General features: G+C 40.6%; 1 protein-coding gene across 3 annotated transcripts in view; it reads right to left on the bottom strand.

Moving 5' to 3' along the window:
• Positions 1-20,000, bottom strand: part of SP1 (Sp1 transcription factor) — a 34,275-nt gene extending 14,275 nt beyond the window's left edge. The window contains exons 1-3 of one of the 3 annotated variants that reach the window (XM_070937915.1): positions 19,916-20,000; positions 17,235-17,323; positions 15,068-16,487 (exon numbers count right to left, since the gene is read on the bottom strand). In XM_070937915.1, coding sequence (XP_070794016.1) covers positions 15,068-16,487; positions 17,235-17,323; positions 19,916-19,922 — 1,516 coding nt within the window. In that variant the 5' untranslated portion in view covers positions 19,923-20,000. Of the gene's footprint in view, positions 1-15,067; positions 16,488-17,234; positions 17,324-19,473; positions 19,526-19,565; positions 19,705-19,915 lie in introns of those variants that run through there. The other 2 variants (XM_070937918.1, XM_070937917.1) reach the window with 2 other exon arrangements.
• Between the last annotated feature and the right edge of the window lie 380 nt (positions 20,001-20,380).

Below are 20,380 nucleotides of genomic sequence, written 5' to 3'. Positions count from 1 at the left end.
ACCCTGTAAACAGCACACCTGCCTATGCCAGCACCTGTGGTTCTATAAGAACAGTCTTGGGGCCCTTATACATCTCTAACTCTGGACCCATGTTCCTCTCACTCTTGGCCCTTGCCTTGCACTCAGAACCTCACTTTGATATTGATTGATTGGATTTATATGCCATCCTTCTCCGGAAGCCTTACAGCGCGTTAAGCAATAGCCTTCATACTTTTGTATATACCTGCTTAGTAGGGCTTTCGCCCACCCACCCCCAAAAGCGGTGTTCTTTTTTATACAAAGTCAGCTTATTGCCCTCACAATCCGGGTCCTCATTTTACCTACCTCGAAAGGATGGAAGGCTGAGTCAACCTTGAGCCTGGTGAGATTTGAACTTGCAGTAATTGCAGGCAGCTGGTGCTACTTAATACCACTTTAGTCTGCTGCGCCACCAAGGCTCCTTATATTCAGACTAGCTAGTATAATTCTCTGGTGCCAAGACCTTCGTGGATAATGCTTGCAGCTCTATGTCTGCCTTTATCCTGCTATCACCAGGTGCAGGATTGGGTGCAACTAAAGTTGCAATTAAAGTTCAACATGGCTTGAGACCCAGGTAATCTCTAACACTGTGAAGAAAAGGCTCCCTTGGGGTTCCTATCTCTACAGAAAGGCATTTGCAATAGGCCTTGTCAGTCCCTGCCCCCCTTTCCTGGAATAGTATTTCTCTGGAGATCACATTGGGGCCAATTTTCTTGGCATGGTGAAAATACCTGTCTTTTTTAGTGAGCCTTTCAGTTATTATGTGTTTAAATTGCTCCTCCTGCAGAGGGAACATTTATTTAGGCCAGGCCAGGGGTCTGCAACCTTGAAACACTCAAAAGAGCCACTTGGACCCGTTTCCCACAGAAAAGAAAACACTGGGAGCCACAAAACCTGGGTAGGCGTGGCCAACTCAATGCCACTCCCACCCAGACACATGACCTGCCCCAGCCACGCCTACCCGGGTTTTGTGGCTCTGTGTGTTTTCTGTGGAAAATGGGTCTCTCGCTCTCTCGTTTTTTTCTTCCTCTCCCTTTCCCTCTCCCTTCCTTCCTTTTCTTTCTCTCCCCTTCTCTCCCTTTCTCCCCCTCCAGCTCATTTCTCTCTCCCTTCTCTCATTTGTTTCTCTTTTTCCTCTCTCATTCTCTCCCTCCATATTTTCTCATTTCTCTTTTTCTCCCCTTTTCTCTCTTTCATCTCTCCCCACCCCCGGGTGTCTGTGTGTGTGTGTGTGCTCCCTTTTGAACAATTTCCAAAAAGAGATGAGGGTTAGGAGTTTTTTTTTTTCCTGATGTTCTTTCTTCTTTGGGTGCTTTTTACCATATGATTTAAATAAAGAGTCATTTCAGGTTCCCAGATAAACGAAGCTCTCTGGTCCCACTGCTGTAGCTTGCCGCCTCCATGGCCTGCTCGCTGCTCTTGCAGCGCCTTGCCCAGCACACTTAAATTTAGCGGGCTTCACAATGGGGGACATCGCCTCCTCCTCCTGGAACCCATTGCGACACGGAGAATCAGTCGCAGCTGGGTCGGGTGTGTCTCGGAGTGGAGATAATGTCACTTGTCTCCCCAAGCGACCGAGGTGCAGCACCAAGAAGTGCCGGAAGACGCACCCATGAGATGAGAGGCAAGTACAGGGGCGCTTTCCTCCCGCTCTGAAATATGGAGCAAGTCTCCATCCCTGCTGTTGCCCTTACCTTCTCAGGCCACGCGAGGAGTGACTGGGAGGAGGGCAAGGGGCGGAGCCAGCCAGCTGACAGGGAGCCACAGCAGCAGGACAAAAGGGCCTAATGCAGCTCAGGAGCCACATGTTGCCGACACCCAATTTAGGCTGTTCCCTCCAGTCTTGGGGATATTTCTTTAGATATTTTAATCTTCTTTAGATATTTTAATCTGCAGGTATTTTAATATTTGTGCTATTCTCTGAGGAGCTCAGAGAAGGCAAACAAATGAATTCTAGTAATAAATACATGAATTGTCTATATAAAAGGAGTAAGGTCTTTGGCTAAAACCATTAACTAAGCAAATCAATTCTATGGCATGTCACTTGCATGCTTTGTTCAGTTTAATAGCACTGCTCACTTGCAGCATTCATTGCAGGTCGTGGAAAAGGGAAATAGAGGACAATTATATAATGTGATTTTGACAAATTCAATTAGTCAGTAGGGAGGGGGATGCAACCTCCACCCATTAGGATGAACATGGCACGATCTGTGAAAGTGCAAAACTTGTCATGCAGATTCATGTTCATCATATGAAATACAAGCAGATCTGAAGCAGTCCTCAAATGGCTTGCTCAAATTCCCATCTGTTCAGTTGTTTGCTTAAATACCTACATGCTATCAATTTTTCTTTGCAAGGAGTGGCAGTAAGTGCTCTGCCACTGAGTCATCTTTGTTTTCAAACAGAACAAATATGGTTGACTTGGTACAGGAAGGCAATCTTTTGATTTAGTTACTGAGCATTTTACCTATGTGAAGGGCTACGTTCAGTTTTCAAGCTCTGTATTATGATATAGCTCAAGCACAGATCTTTTGTTGTTTCTTTACAGTAAGTTTATCTTAAAAACTTGTTTACCTTTAATATCCTTGTAGATAGTTGAGATATTACTAAGAAGTAACCTATATTGCTAACACCAGGGTTAAAAAAAAAACTATGGTAGCTGCAATCTTAGGATTCCTTTTACTATCAAGTTGCATTTCTATTTTTTAAAAGATTCAAACTATGAACTGTGTTATCTATGTAAATCACAACATACCTTGTTCCCATTTCTAATTTGTTATACAAATGAAAATAAGGAATGTTTTTCACCTCTTATTTGCCATTATTATAATTAAACTAAAACATGCCATACAAGTTCTTTGACCAAACGTTATGTTATTTTCTTTTTTTTTTTTAACATCTGTACTTCTAAGCAATAAATCGTTTCACTGTTGTCAGGTTGAAAATCTGGCTAATCAACTAAAGCAAAGAGCCCTAATCATGGCAGAATTTATTCTTACTAGAAGCTGCTCAGCCCTGAGCTAACTTCAGTGCATTCATCAATCATGGTTATTTCAAACCAATTAGTCTGAGCATTCAGGACTCGTCTGCCTTATTTCTTTGGGCATTTCAATTGGACTTTTTTTCCCCTGAGTTACAATATAGTAACTCAGTTACCATTTTCCTCTTAACAGTCAGTGACACTTTCTGCTTATAAAATCCCAGGGTTTTTTCCCTTTATTACTACTGAAGCAAGGACAGGTTGCATCCCATTTCAAGCCAATGTTGAAGCATGATGACTGCTTCATTCATTTGCTTTCAGATAGCAGCACTGATAACAACTAGGTCAGTTAAAATCTACCTGTCTGATCACTACAAATCCCTGACAAACCTAATTTTGCACATTTTATAAACCATTATAAAAAACAGGAAGCAACTAAAGGCAGTCTTTACATACAACAGACGTTCTGGTCTCAATTGTGGTTTTATGTCAAAAACTACCTTTAGTTGCTTCCTGCTTTTTTTAATGGTTGATAAACTGTGCAACTGTGTTATAAACTGTGTTTAACACGATTAAGTGAGACACGCCTGATTTTGGGTTTTTTGGCACAACTGTTAAAGAGACTCACTGAAGTTGTTAATTAATTAATTAATTAATTAATTAATTAATTAATTAATTGATTAATTATATTTCTATACCGCCTTTCTCCCATAGGACTCAAGGCGGTGTACAGTCAAGAAAAATATAGATAAGAGATAGTTAAGAGATTCACATGGCCATTAAGTGAATCAGACTTCCCCTACCGACTTTGCTTGTCAGAAACTGGCTGGGAAGTTTGTAAATGGTGATCGTATGATTGCAGGGTGCTGCAACAGTCATAAATACATGCCAATTGCCAGGCACCTGAATTTTGATTATGTTACCTTGGGGATGCTGTGACAGTCATAAGTGTGAGGGCCAGCTGTAAGCTACTCCCCCCCTTCTAACTTTGGTCACTAATGAATCTATGGTTTATCATTTCTCCTAATTGCCACACTGCTATATCACTGAGAGAGGCTTGGGGCCATTAATGTGCCAGTGAGGCCAGCGTATGAACTACTGACTGGTTATCTGGCCTGCAGCCAATTAAAATGCATTGGAATGCAGGTGGAAAATAGCAATAGCACTTAAGACTTATATACCACTTCTCAGTGCTTTTACAGCCCTCTAAGCGGTTTACAAAGTCAGCCAACAATGTGGGTCTTCATTTTACCCACCTCGGAAGGATGGAAGGCTGAGTCAACCTTAAGCCTGGTGAGATTTGAACTGCCAAATTGCAGGCAACTGGCAGTCAACAGAAGTAGCCTGCAGTACTGCATTCTAACCACTGTGCCACCTCGGCACTTCAATGAGTGCACCCTTGTAGAACAGAATGAAAATTGTATTTCAATTGAGAAAGATCACGTTAAAAAACAGCCAGGAAAAGTGACAGAGGCTGGATAACCCAAACATTGAATTAAGTAAAGTTCTTTATTTCTTTCTCAGATCTTTTGTACATTGAGGATGAAAACAAGGAATTTCGATATATGCCAATCAAAGCAGTATGATAATATAGGGCAGTTATTATCTGAGACTCCTTAATCAACACTCATCAATAAGCTGGATGACAATTCTATATTATTCATACACTCCTCCTGCTGGGAGTAGTTTACTTCAAGTTTAAAGTATGGCTAAATCAATATAAAAAATTGATCCCGTTAAGTGCTAATATTTAGTAGAACTGGGCAGGCTTACAAAATGATTCAGAAATACCTCTGCTATTCATTAAAGGTTCACACCTTTGGTTACACTTCTGTGCAAGCCTGGGGGAAAAAAACACCCTACTTTAATTAATCAAATCTTTAAAATAGCAGATATTGATTGCAAACTCTTAAAGCTACATTTCCCCCAGGCTTATACAGAAAATAAGTCTTTTAATAAATAGAGGAGAATCCTAGGCTGATGGTGAAGCTCTTCTTCTAAATTGTTTCCAAATCATTTAGAGTCCCCTAATATTTAACAAGCTGGGAGTAAAAATCCAATCTAACGCTAATACTTTTAATACTGAACACATTAGAAAAATTCTGTACTCAATTTTTTAAATAACTGTTTTTGTGCAATGATTAATAGAGAGGGGGCGGAAACCATTCACAACCCAAAAGTATCAACTACTAGGATGTGCAGCAGTGTGGATTTGAAAGTAAAAAAGCTGAATTGGAGCAGTCTGGTAGAAACACCCCGTCTGCAACATCTTCAATCTACAAAGACCTTTTCCCCAGGATTAGGGGCTTGCCCTCCACCACAGTTGCACAATGTGGGAAATTGTTTGGCTTCAGGAGCTCCAGTGTGCTTTTCTGCCTTCAAATCTGAAATGTTACACAGCTCTATTATTGAGGCCATTTGCACCCATAAGTAAAATTACTAGTCATCTCAACTCTAAGCCATCCCCTTTCATAAAACATGCTTACAAGACAAGAATCCCAAACAGTGGTTACATCTGGGCATTCAAAAGATGCCTACTAAACCTTTGTCAGGAGCATTCCGAAAAATGGGTTCCAGAATGGGTAAGGCCAACCACAAAACATCATATACCACAGGCAAAGTCAGTACTGGGACAGACATACCGTGTTTTCCCGAAAATAAGACTGTCTTATATTTTTTTGAACCCTGAAATAAGTGCTTGGCCTTATTGCGATGCGCTCAAAAGCCTGATTGGGCTTATTATCAGGGGATGTCTTATTTTGGGGGAAACAGGGCACACACACACACACAATTTTACTCAAGTTTTTTAAAAATAAAATAAAATAAAGACAATACAAAAAGAAAAGTAAGAGATGAAAAAACGGCAAAACAAGAAAAGAAAAGACAAGGTTTCTGGTCTTCTTAACAACAGCTATACTTTATATTTTACCTTAACAATATAATATATTGTTACAATATAATTTTCTTCTCTCCATAGTCTACTCTACAGCCTTTCTAATTATCAAACGCATAAATCACAAGGCTTTTTTCTCCTTTTTTTTTTCCCAACAAAAAGTCCATAAGGGGTTTCCAGTCACTAATAAATGTAGTTATTAGATGCAAATCATTTTTAAAGAATAACTTTGTGGTTTAGGTATGGTACAGAAGTACAGAAATACAGATTATGCTCGAGGTGGAAGCTTTACTCGCTTTCCAGTAATATGATTTGTATTTAAAAATCATTCAAAAACATTTGAACAGACAGAGAGCTTGGTGAGTGCCAAGAATCATGCATACTGTTGTGCAGTGGTGCCACTTTGGGGAGCCAAGATACAGGCTATCCTCTCAGGACAGCCCTTCATTTTTACCACTGAAGGTGGTAAAAGGGATGTTATAGGAGCATTGCTACAGCCCTAAATATTTAGAGGTCACTCTAGACAGGGCCCTAACATATAAGCAGCACTGTACCATCACTAAACTGGAGGTCAGTGAACAAAATAACATCCTCAGGAAATTAATGAGTTCTACCTGGGGTGCCAAACAATAGTTCTGGCTCTTTGCTATTCGGCAGAATACGGCTGCCTAGTCTGGTATAAATCAGCACACACTGGGAAAGAAGCTAGCAAATTATTATCTGATGCCTTAAATCTACCCCATTAGATAAGATCTACCACCTATCAGCATTGCCCTACTTGCTGTTCACAGAGAAGCAGCAGCCTACAGAGAGAGGTTTGAAACATACATGTTTCAACATACATCTAGGCAACACCCTCTCTACGGCCTACAACCAGTGCATCGGAGATTAAAATCCAGGAAAAACTTCCTTAGGTTGACAGAAGACTTCGAAGAATTTGAAAGCATAGAGTGGCCCTATGGAAAGTAACGAAGAATAAACAAACAATTGTTACCACATAGAACTTGGTGTAAATATTAGTAAAGGGGTGATTATGGAGGGGCACAATAGCCTCATGTTTAGTGTGTATATTGACAAGGAAACACAAAGATCAGCATTTTCTAATCTGTTGTTCTCTTGATATGCTGATCTACAGCTCAAATCATTCTAAACCAGTATGACTAGGGAACTATAGGAATTCTAGTTCAACAGAACCTAAGGACATCCAGTTCAAGAAAAACTATAATGGATGCAAATGCAGGCAAAAAAACCACATCCCACAAAACAACACTATTTGTTTTCTTTTCCTTTAGCCAAAGTGATAGCTTGCAGCTTTTTCTCACAGTCTTTTCCAGAAAATCTAGACTAACAACATTATTAGGAGACATAATTGTATCTATTAGAGAAACACTTAATTGTACCCAAGGTACACATTCAAATGCCACTATAGCTTTCAAAGCCAAGCTTCAACATTAAAGGAATCAAACATCCAAAATACAAACATTAAATATGCAAAAACAGTGTGGCTTTGGCTAAGTGTTTTTGCTAGGAGCTTAATGATACAACTTCTGCTGAACATCAGACTGAATATTTGTACAACGAACTGAAAGAACAAAGCTAGGAGCTTAGACTAGCTCCATACACAAATACTGTATGTACCCTTAATTCTTTTTAAAAGCACTTTACAGTATCAAGCATCTTGTGCATTAAGGGGGGCAGGAACCCAGCAGCTCACCAAAAAGTAAAAGAAGAAAACTGAAAACTACAATGTCAGCCCTTCAACATACCTGTATTTACAGGTTAAATATTTTTCAAAACAAGACTGCGCAACTGAATTTCTACAAATTGCAGTGCTAGAATGAATCATGAAGGGAAGTCCTAATCCTTTGCATTGCTAGACACATGAGGTATGCAGAAGTTGCATATTTCAATATTTATTCCACTGAGCAAGAGAGTTTTTAAATAAATTATATAGACATAAGTTGATGGTAAGAGGCAAGTACAGAACATTTATGGTTCCCCTATTTATGGTCTCCCTGCCCATATTTTAACTGCTTCTGTCATAAAATTTAAGTACTATGAATCACATATAACCTAAAAACTAATTTAATATGAAATTATCTAGTAACATGCATTTAATTTCTATATTTACTCATAATATATGCAATATTGCAACTAAGTCTTGAATGTGCATATCTCTCTGTCCTACCAATATCTCTTTCCTAACAATTAAAACGGACAAAAGGCAAGAAAATACCAATCCATGTAAAACTTCTTCTAGCCGTATCATTAAATCAGGGTGTATCAGCACATGGTAGCTCTTTAAACTCTTAAGCTTTTAAAAGTAAGTGAATGAGCAACCAAACTGAAAATGAGATTCCAGTTAAGTAACTGGAAACGGATGTAAATTGGGACAAAAAAATCCTAACTTCACACATATGCTGATTGGGGCCTGCACCATAACTTAGTAAGTACAAGAAAGTTTAAATGCCTTCCATTTGGAGAAAACCAGAGGTTTAAATTTCTTCCATTAGGAAAAAATACTAGTAAATTGTGAAATTCTTTAGCTTAGAAAAAAGGTAACTACCGTAGTTGTTAGTCGCCAAGTCATGTCCGACCAATCGCGATCCCAGGCCTCCAGGCCTTCCTGTCCTCTACCATCCCCTGGAGTCCATTTAAGCTCACACCAACTGCTTCAGTGACTCCATCCAGCCACCTCATTCTCTGTCGTCCCCTTCTTCTTTTGCCCTCAATCGTTCCCAGCATTCAGCTCTTCTCCAGTGAGTCCTTCCTTCTCATTAGGTGGCCAAAGGATTTGAGTTTCATCTTCAGGATCTGGCCTTCTAAAGAGCAGTCAGGGTTGATCTCCTCTAGGACTGACCGGTTTGACCGCCTTGCAGTCCAAGGGACTCGCAGGAGTCTTCTCCAGCACCATAGTTCAAAGGCCTCAATTCTTTAGCACCCTTCTTTATTAATGTGTATAAAAATCATGACTACTATGGAAAAGGTAGACAGGAAGAATACTTTCTTTTTCAAAATATTAGAACCAGAAGTCATTCAATGCAGGAGTTTTAGAATAGACAAAATGCTTCTTTAAAGTATGACTAGTTGTGAAATTTATTACCACAAACATTTATTATCTACTTATTATAAAAGCTAATATCCTACTTTTATACAGGACAGCATAGCTAATGCTCCCATCCCTTATCTGTTCCCACAACAGCCCTGTGAGATATGTGGGCTGAAGCAGTGCAACTGGTCCAAAGTTACTAAATGAGCTGAGTGTTGCTGAAATAGACAAGAACACAGGTCTCTAGCCACTCCTAGGCCCCTGCGTAAAACCCAACTTTACTTTGGCTTCAAATGTTAATCGATTTTTTGCTTTAACAAATAGCCCTATACCATTAGTCAGGTAAATCAAGGATTTATTGTAACAGTTTAAGAGTGTCTCCTACCTCAGTTCAATTACCTCAAAGGTTCCTAATTAGTCATTGTGCAAAAAAAAAAAAAATGTGGGCCAAGTAAAGCAAAAGGCCCATTCCATCCATTTTTACACAAGTATATTTTATATATTTGACACGTGTTCAAGGGAACTGGATTTGTATATACATTTTGTATGTGTTTTATAATATAGTAGAAGGAAATTTATCCAAGAATATTTGAACTTGGATAGAAATTAAAGTTGAACCTTAATCCCATTCGGCACCCAAAGTTACATTCCTTGTTTTTTTATGTGAAGGAAGGTTGTAGTTGGCAAGGTAGTTGTAGTTGGCACTGTGCCAGATTTTCCATATTAGTAGGGTCTGGATTCTCCATCATTTGCTAGGTTTCCATTAGAGAAGGGTTGTGTATGTATTTAAAACTGTCTTTAATGTATTTTAGTTATATGCATTATAGTTTTGTTTCCCAACTCAGTATTGTAGGAAATCTAATTGTAGATTTTCTTGTCAAGCCTGTCAGAAGTGGCTTCAGGAACTGAGAGAAATGGATTTAAGGATTACAGGTTACAAGTACCTATATTAACTAAAGAACACAGATACATGGTAAAGAGAAATGTTTGAACTCTCCCCAATTATTCCAAGGTAACTGGAATTATGTGCCACCACATAATTTTTACCCTCCCCCCAGAAAATAACAGATCCTGAGGGTTTAGGAAAGTGAGGGTATAATGATTAAATCAGTTAGTACTATAGACATGCCTGATCATTTCTTAACTTTATTAAATTTTGGAACACAGAAGAGATACTGCTACCTTCAATGGAAATTAGAGAAGGGATATTTAAATGAACCATTAGAAGTTGCTCTAATGTGCAAATTTGGGCCATGTGGCAAGTTACAAACCCAAAATATAACATATATATGCCTGGCCTTTAGTTTGCCTTATAGGCTTAAATATAGAAAGCAAAGTTCAAGGCTGCATGAAGGCAAATGCTAAAGGATACAGAAGGCTTTGAAAATATTTTTGAAAAATAACACAACTTTTATATTCTATTTTTAAACAGTAAGTTTCTAGACCCTGTGATAAGATTTTTGAAATCTTTGCTTTTAATTGTTCTTTTCTCTTATTCTTGATCTGCTAGTAAATACAACTTTAATTTTAAATATAACTTTAAGCCCAGCAAATAGGGTCTAGAGAATTTCACTTCTCATTAAGAAACTGGATTGCTTCAACCCCCAAATGAAAGTTTTTTTAAAAAAATAACAAATAAGTAATGTAGTCATTTTGCTTTTAACCTTAACTTGAAAACCTGATACTAGTGCTGTGAAAAAAAATCAGAGTATTCATTAATCCAAAACTATTAATGAGGAAGTCTATCAACAGCTTTGTCAAGAGATTTCAAAAACAAAAACCACTTTGATAAATAGCATACTACAAAACACAATTCTTCAAAAAATAATATAAGGAAACAGTAACTTAAGTCAGGCAATATTTAACCATCAACTCTAAAGTTCTCAAGTGCAGTTGGAGAACATAATGTTTAAGAATCCTCTAAAATGAATGCAAAGTAGGAATTAAAACAAACAAAACAGGCTTTCCAAACATAATTATTTTCATGGTCTTTTATCAAATCTCTTTCAAAAAACAGCACCAGGTTTTAAGTGCCAAGAGCTAGTTTTAGAGAACAAATGACACAAATCTATTGCATCGTTCTTAATCTTCAATGTGGAGTCTTTGCAACGTAAGTATACTTTCTACTCACAAATACAGATAGTCCTCAACCTACGACTACAATTGAGCCCAAAATTGCTGTTGCTAAGTGAGACAATTGTTAAGTGAGTTTTGCCTCATTTTACCACCTTTCTTGCCATAGTTGTTAAATGAATCACCACAGTTTTGAGCGAGTAACAGGATTGTGAATTGAACCTGGCTTCCTCATTGACTTTGCTTATCAGAAGATTGCAAAAGGGGATCACACGACCCCAAGGACGCAGCAACCATCATAAATGTGAGTCTGTTACCCAGTTGCCAAATTTTTGAATTTTGTTCACATGACTATGGGGATGCTGCCATGGTCGTGTGAAAAACAGTGATAAGTCCATTTTTTTAGTGCTGTTGTAACTTTGAATGGTCACTAATGAACTGTTGTAAGTCGAGGACTACTTGTAGTTATTTTAAAGGGTAAATCTTTACAGTACTCTGAATGTTAAAGACATTTAAAAAATAAGTTCATAGCTGTCCTACATTTGCCCCATGTTTTAATTATCTATTTAAAATTATGCATACCCTCCATTGCTAAATTAAAACTTGTCATAATCAGTGCTGTAAGGATCATCAGCATTAATACTAGTACCAGTTATAGAATTATGAGTGGTCTTTAAGGAGAAAAACTGCAGGAACTAGGCCGAAAACATAAACATTTAGAGAAATGCACACACTTTTCAAACTGAGCACTGCACTTGGCCCCTAAACGATATGCCATCAATCACTCTCTCCAAAATCGATAGGCCCGTAATAAAATGGGTGAGATCAAACATTACTGAAATAAAGTTAACGTGATTAAATTTACTGAATATATGGGGAGTAGTGTGTGTATGTGTTGTGTGCCCTAAAGTCAGTGTTGTTTCCTAGCAACTGACTGAACTTGCTGCGGTTTTCTTGGCAAGGCTTTTCTGAAATGATTTGCCATTGCCTACTTCCTAGGGCTGAGTGGGGGACTGGCCCAAAATCACTCAGCTTTTTTTGACCCAGCTGGTTTCTTGGTTTGTAGTCTAATGTTACAAACTACTACTGATGTTACAGATGACTACTGCACCAAACTGGCTTTTCTACAAAGAGTAACTCACATTAAAAAAAAAAAATGGTGGCAACTTCTACAGGCATATTGAGGCTTTGGTCAAGCCTTTGTGGATGGTGTAGCTGTGACTGGGAAACCTTTCACTTCAGAAAACCTTACAAGCCAACACCTTCCGGTTTCCAACTCTAATTAAAGTTTTATAAACAATAGAAGGCTGAGAATATTTTTTTTCCTTCATTTTAAAAATTCTATTTGTAGAATTCACCATAAATAAGCCACTGGATTCCAAAACTGTAATGTTTGATGCATAACACAAAAATTCATAACTGAAGCTCACAATATAACACCTGTAATATAATGCAAGCTCCCTGAACCTCATATTCTCAATATAGATTGGATCTCTCATAAATCTTATCCAGGCTAATAGGTTTGGGAAACTGCTATAAAGCAAGCAAGTAAAAGAATGAATGACAATATTCATTCACAGAAGCAACAGAACTAGTAGCCACATCCATGCAATTTGTCCAAATAAGGGAAAAAAGTACACTGCAATGAACAAATCCAAAATTCTATACGCAATGAAAATGAGAAGCCCCCTATAACTTTACATTTGCTTAATTGTGTGAATATTTAACTATCTGCTTAATAAATATCAAATATTCTAATCAATAATAAAAATTAAATAAATATCTTCCTGCCCACACCCCTTTTTGCTTTGAAAGGCAACTTTATTCTGGTATCCTCATCCATGCAAAGTCTGCAGTATAGTGGAGGGGTGCCTAGTCTTTCAACCACCCTATTTCAAACATTTTCAGGACAAAAGTTTGACCTTCTGAAAACACCACACAATGATTTAAAAGCACATTCTGTACTACTTTCATGGGTCAGTAATTCCTTAGCATTAAGAGATGTTTCCAGCCATTAGAGGTTTAATCTTATTTTAATTCTCTAGCATCAGCTTGAGTTCTAATTCAGCATCATAGAATAAAAACTTAGGATGTCCAAAACTGTCCATCCAGAAATTATCCTGAGATCAATGGCTCTTTTGACTCAATGTGCATGTATTATTCCCCTACCTCATTTAAACTGTTTCTTGCATTTTCTTATCTTTTTTCCCCTTTGTGTGTGCGATCCTCAAATCACAAGAGTTTACTTGTAAATATTTACTCTTCCACCCACAGAATTATTGAATAATTAGGGAATCATCAATGCATAAATCATTTCAAATGAATTCTGGAAACTATGGACTCAATGATCTCTAATGGTTTAATCATCTTGTGTTACACTATGCCCATGATGGCGAACCTATGGCAGGTGTGCCACAGGTGGCATGCAGCGCCCTCTCTGATGGCACACGAGCTGTTGCCCCAATTCAGCTCCGCTGCGTGCATCCCGCCAGCCAGCAGGTCTTAGAGTCTCTGCTGTGCATGTGCGTGGCGGGGAGCCACGGTCGCCTGTGTGGGGCCGTGCATGCACATTGCATTTTGGGGGTTTGGAAGTGCATGCTTTCGGCACTCGATCCAGAAAAGGTTATCCATCACTGCACTATGCAATCATAAAGACCTGAAGGAAAAAAAGGCCTCATATGATTAACATTTTGCAGAGCCAATCACTTGGCATATGGGAGAACACGACGCCATAATATATTTTACACACTTTGTTCTTCATTCAATCTTCTTTACTCTGATGACCCTGGTGTTATGATTTTGACTCCAAGGGATTTGCCAGGTAGGGATTCTGAAAGTTGTTAATTCCAATACATTTGGAAGGTAACTAATTAAGAAAGGCTACAGCAGATCCTAGAGGACCTGTTTTTTCAATTTCTCGCATCCACCATTCACTCAATCCTTTCTCAAATATTCACATATGACATGCAAATGTACAGAAGCTGCTGCCTTATGGCCTTATTCCATATAGCTGAATGTGTGTCACAATGTTACAGCCTTAAAATTCCTTCCATATATTTTATCCAACTAGGAAGGTGGATGAGTGTTAGTCTAGCAGATGCCAATCTATCCCTCTATGCAGGTTACTACATTCACTACCGAATGAATTTTGAGGCTCCACACATAAATTGGGGATTGGCCACACAGTGCACATGGTTGCCATAACATACTACATGTGGTTTCTCCATCAAATTATATTGATAGGATCCTAAACGTGTTATGAGCATGTTTAAACATTTTCTTTGAAGTGCAAAAATCTCAAGGTAAGTCCAAATAAGGAAACTCCGAGGTAAGCAAAGTGGGAACATTGCCACATTGCCACAAGCATGTGGTTCAAAATGGTTCTGGGATCTATTCGATTTTCTATATACAGTACTGTACCTAATAATGCTAGATGACTAACTCTTCACATAGCGATAAATAGAACATAGTGATAGTCAGTTGCCATTCATAGTGTGAATGACCATCTAAATCCAACTTGAACATTATTTCTCAGTAAAAAAAAAATACAGCACAGCAAAGAAACATATAGTGTTGTAACTGATCATTCTTGGCAGAATTTTCTTTTAAAAATACAGCAAATATTACAGGAGATGTATCTCTTCACCACACTTTTAAAAGTTCTGAAGGCAGCCCTCTTTAACTTTTGACAGACTCATGTAACCTTAAAATAATTTTTTTTTTAAAAAAGTTATTTCTTGATGTGAAAAAGTTAAGAATTAGAAATGCAGTTTTTTTAGCTTGTTTCTTCATGTCCAACCTTCAGTACTTATTCTTTATGTTCCAATTTATTCCTTCAGTAAAGAAAACTTGGTTTAAATAACAATTTAAAATAATGTACATGGAAATCAACAACATGCACTATGACAGGGATGTCAAACTCCCAGCCCATGGGCCGGATGCGTCATGCGTTGGCCATGCCCATGCCCGGTTTAGTGAAGGGGAAAAAATGTCCCGATACATCACGTGATGCCGCAAGTTTGACACCCCTGCACTATGAGAACCTCCTACTTACCAGTGGCATTGGCTATGGTGAGAGGGAGCCCTTGCAGCTGATGAACTTGGATGCCAGATCCCAGGGCCCCAAGGTTGATGGTCTGAAGGCCCGGTACAGAGGATAGCTGAGCGGCATTTACAGTGACCGTGCCACTGGGTAGAGAGGCAGAAGCTATTGGGGTGAGTGTTGTGCTGGTGCTCCCCGTCTGCCCCAGGGACACCCCCTGCACGGGAGCCAAAGCGATTGTCTGAGCTTGCGGATTCTGGACCTGAAGATTTTGAAGTTGAATAGTTTGCCAGCTGACTTGTCCATTTGGCCCTACGGTGGGCGTTCGAATAAAGATTGGACCAGTGTTGGGGAGTGCCTGGATCTGCAGGTTCTGCAGCGCATCTTGAGAAGCAAAGGTCTGGCTGCCTTGTCCTCCTTGAACAAGTTGAGGCTGCACTAGGATCTGCTGGTGGTGGTGGTTTTGATCAATATCTTTCTGTTGTCCTTGTTGGACCGCAACTTGCACAGCATCGGCATTCTGAGTGCTGTTTGTCCTCTGTGGCGTCTGCACCTGAACATTTGTTCCCACACTGCCACCAGTAGAAAAATTCATGATGCCCAAATTACTGGTGGTGGTAGTGGTACTGTAGTTGTTAGCATTGGTGAAAAAACAGGCAGTACTGGCTTGAGTCGCAGCCACACTGGAGGAACTGATTGACGTGACGGAAACTGGCTGAGAGTTATTCTCTGGAGAGCTAGAACTGCTTAGAGTAACTGACTGAGAGGTGGGGGCCAAACTGGCAGCAATGCTGTTGACAGGCAATAAGGTGATATTGCCGTTCAAAGCCAGTGGGACGTTAGTGACATACTGGGTTTGCCCTGAGAGAGCATTTACTCCCTGAATGGGGACAGCCTGCTGCAAAAGATTTGGCATGGCAGCCAAGATATTGCCTGTGCCAGATCTGTTTGTAATGAGCTGCTGGTTAGTTCCTGGAATTATCTGCAGTTGGCCAGAGGCATCTTGCTGGACACTAACTTGAGTGGGAGCAGTGGCGAACTGCAACTGTTGACCATCCACAGTTTGAAACTGGGGAATCACCTGATACTGAATATTCGGCAACATTCCTGATAAGCCCGTCAGAACTTGTTGGTTCTGCATATTTGAGGTGGCAGCAACCACATACTGCCCAGTGGTGGCAGCTCGGTTTTTGGATGATGAATCGTTGTCTTCATTGCCGCTATTCCCCAGATCTTTGGGAGAATCAGAAGTTCCAGAAGCAGTGGAAATTATTTGCCAGCCATTTGCATTTTGGGAGATTTGAGTTGCAGAAGCAAGATCCAGTTCACTTGAGCCTCCCTGTTGCCCCTGTAAACCATCAGAGTTGTCATTGGGAGATTCAATCCTGCTGCATGTGGCTGCTAGCAGGGCCAGAGGAGAAGGCTGAGACTCCTATCAGGAAATAAAGAGCAAGACAGGAGTCAAGTATCTGGCCATCCCAAATGACAGTATAAAACAACAGCAATTGGGAAGGAGCACAAGAAGGAAGCCAATTAATAGATGATTTGCCAATCTCCTAAAGCAGTGACTGTACACACTGGTCTAACCAACGTAAGACATCAACAACCAACATCTAATAAAATAAACACCCCTCCTCACTCAGGTTAGACTATTTTACTCAGAAATATTCACTTTGAACTTGGATTAAACAATTTTACACTCCAACAATCTTTCATGAGAAAGTAGAAATTCCAACATCACAGAAATACTAATAACATTTTGACGAATCTTTAACCTCCAGATGTTGTGAATGCTTCCAACACTTGAAATTTTTAAGAAGGGACTGGACAACCATTTGTCTGAAGCAGTATAGTCTCCTGCCTGAGCATGGGGTTGGACTAGAATACCTCCAAGTCCCTTCCAACTCTGTTAATCTGTTAACCTAACCTGTTTTAAATTTACTCATCCCCTAACTCAAGAACTGTTCAGATTATCATCACTTTTTCAACTGTGATTTTAATTATAGAGGATTGCAAAAATACTGAAGTTTTTTTAAAACTGCAAAAATGAGCAATCACCCCTTTTCAAACAAAAAGAGAATATTCCATCACCACATATATTAAAAACCAAAGGTATCTTTCTATTGCAAATTGAGAACTCTCCCCCCTCAACCCATCTCTCCTCAGAAGTCTTTCTTACCTGGGCCTCACAGTTTCCTCCATCATTACTGCAGCCTTCATCCACCTTCTCAGTCTTGATAACAACCATGTCTTCTGAAATATCATGATCTGCATGGAAATTAGAGAATAAGAAAGAAAAAAGAATAAATAAGAGTTAAATAAATTATATAAAGCATGTAGTTCTTTCAAGAGGAAGCAGAAGGGCGCATACCTTATTTAAAAATGTATCATTAGCATTAGATCTTATGTAGGATACAGGTAGTTCTTGACTTACAACAGATCACTTAGTGACCATTCAAAGTTACAATGGCACTGAAAAAAGTGACAACCATTTTTCACACTTATGACCATTGCAGTATCCCCATGGTCATGTGATTTACATTAGAATGCTTGAAAACTGACTCACATTTATGACAGTTGCAGTGTCCCAGGGTCATGTGATCACCTTTTGCAACCTTCTGACAAACAAAGTCAATGGGGAAGTTGGTTTCACTTAACAACCATGTTACTAATTGAACTTCAGTGATTCACTTAACAAATGTGGCAAGAAAAGTTGTAAAATGGGGCTCACTTAACAAATTTGTCACTTAGCAACATACATCTTGGGCTCCGTTGTGGTTGTAAATTGAGGACTAACTGTATTGGGCAGCAAGAGATCTCCAGCATTTTTTATTTAAAAATACAGATTTAAAAATTAAGGTCTTCAGCAGACGCTAAATAAAGTGGCACACTCAACACAAAGTAAAGCATTGTGACTATAGTGTAATCCAGTGAGCAATTAAAATGTAACTACAAAAATCCTATGCTCACATTTTTAATAAACAGTAAACAGCCCAAGCATCTTACATGACTGCTTAAAGAATGAGAAAGGATATGATATACTACTTCCCAATCTCTTTGAATAAAGGTACAACAAATGACTATGATTAAAATTTAAAGAGCAACTCTGCATTAGCATCACGCACTGTTCATCAACAAGGAAAATAAAATGGGGCAAAGTGATCATGAAGAATTGTCGTTAAGACCCAGAATAAAAATATCCAAAGAGGGGCTCTTATGACCAAATCAGATTTTGCTATTAATTGCTGCAGTACACCTTCACAAACATCCATAAAAAGAAAACATCCCAGGAGAAGGTCCGAATCAAAATTGCTAGGCGGATATCGGTATTGCGTCATATTTACAAGCCTTCTCCCTCACCGCCTTGGCCACTTCCTCATGCCGATGATGCAGAAACCAACCGGATTTCAAGCCTCGGAAACTCACATTAAATAAATACCAGAGATCTGTTTACTACTTTTTTTTTTTTTTTGGCAACATCCGCTAACAAGAGTCTTAAGGCGGCTAGACATCTTTAAAAAAAAAACACCTCTCTGTCATGAAAATCCTCGTTTTCTCTTAAGTGTTGCTATTATTATTATTATTTTTTAAAAAACCCAAAAACAGCTGCACTTTGGCAGCCCTCTTCATCATAAACTCTCATTCTCTGCAGGGCAGGGCCTACGAGGGGGGCTCTCTGGGTAAAAAGGCAGTTGCCTCTCTGTGACGGCTGGGAGGAAAAAAGGGGAAGTAGTTGCATGAGTCACTCCCAAAGGGGCGTAGGAGTATGCAAACTTCTGACTTGCAGCTGGTTCAATACGGAATTCTGCACCCAAGTGTACACAAAGCAAAGCCAGTGCCAAACCTTAACGATCCCAGACTTTTAAAAATTCCTCGTCCAACGAAGGGCTTTTTTTTTTTAAAAGTATCTCGGCATCTCACACGCCAATGTTAATAATAATTAAAACACACACACACACACACACACAGGACGCCTCTCCCTTTGCATCGGAATCAGAGAGAGAAGGGAGAAAAGTAGGCCTAGCTAAATCTTTTGGAGTTGGCCCTGCGGGTTTTGCATTTCTTTTTCTTTTCTTTCTAATCCCCCCCCCTTTTTTTTCTTTCTTTCTCTCTCTCTCGTTCTCCCAAGAGCAGAAGCAAAGGGTGGATTTCTTCATATTTTGGGCACGCTACCAAACAAGGCCTTATCGTTTCTCAGAAGTGCCTCCGGCCTTCCTGGGAAGCCAACACAGGGCCTCTCCGGAACTGCAAGTTTGGGCCCCCCTCCCCCCCCACTTCCACTTTGCACATGGCCCGAAGCCCTCTCTCCTCTCTCCCTTCGGCTTCGAAGCAAGGATCCAAGGGTGTGGGGGGGAGGGGGGAATGGGATAGTGGACTATGGGGAGGGGGGACGACGACGGGACACACCATATACATACACAGAGAGGCTTTTTAACGTTTCCCTTGCTACTTTCTCTCCTCCTCCCTCCTCCTCCTCCTTCTCCGGCCTCGCCTGCGTTTCCCTCCCAACCTCGGGCAGGAACACCGGAGAGAGGTAGACGGAGGATCCATCCGGCTCCGCCGCTTCTTTCCAGCGGAGAAATTCCAGCCCCCACCTGGTCCCGCCCGATCCTCCTCCTCCCTGAGGCAGCGCTGCCCTCCCTTCCCATGGCCGCTTCCTCCACCCTCCATCGCAAGCCCCGCTCCCCTCCTCGGGGCCCCTCCCCCAAAAGGCTTCCCCTACCACGGCTTCCCCTCCCCAGAATCGTTACCCCTCCCCCGTTCGGATCTCCCCCCCGCCCGGGGGGCTGGGCTGGGCGGGGCGGGAAAAAGAGAAAGAAGGCGGCGCCCCCCGCCCGGCCACGATGGTCCCTTCCTTACCGCTCATGTTGGCTGACGGGGAAGGCTAACCTAAGTGGTGCCGGAGGGGTGGGCGGGGCGGGGGCAGCGAAGTCGGTGACGAGGCAGCCTAACCCCACCGGTGACCGCCAAAGGGTTGGCGAAGGGAGGGAGCTGCGCCGACACGGCCCAAGCCCAAGGGCACGCCTCCCGCCGCTCTGGCCAATCACAAAGCCTGAAGGAAGCTCCGGAAGGCGGTACTAGCGGTGAATGACGTGTCCTCCGACTATTCAAGCAAAGCAAGGCGGGGCTTGGAGCGGGAATGGTGATGGTGGTGGTAGTGTGGGGGGGTGGGGAAGGAAGAAAATTGAAACAGATTACGAAGAGCTCGGTGGTGGCACCCCTTCCAGGAAACGCCTCTGAGCGAGGCTCCGCCCCATGGAGAGAGGTGGGGCTTCGACCGAGCGTTCGAGTAACACGGGCGAGGAAAGGACGAAGAGGAGGGAG

Source organism: Pituophis catenifer, unplaced genomic scaffold (assembly GCF_029215685.1).
Source record: "Pituophis catenifer annectens isolate HBS135680 unplaced genomic scaffold, rPitCat1.0.hap2 SCAF_2, whole genome shotgun sequence".
Classification (NCBI taxonomy): Eukaryota; Metazoa; Chordata; class Lepidosauria; order Squamata; family Colubridae; genus Pituophis; species Pituophis catenifer.
This window is presented reverse-complemented; position numbering and strand designations above follow the sequence as displayed.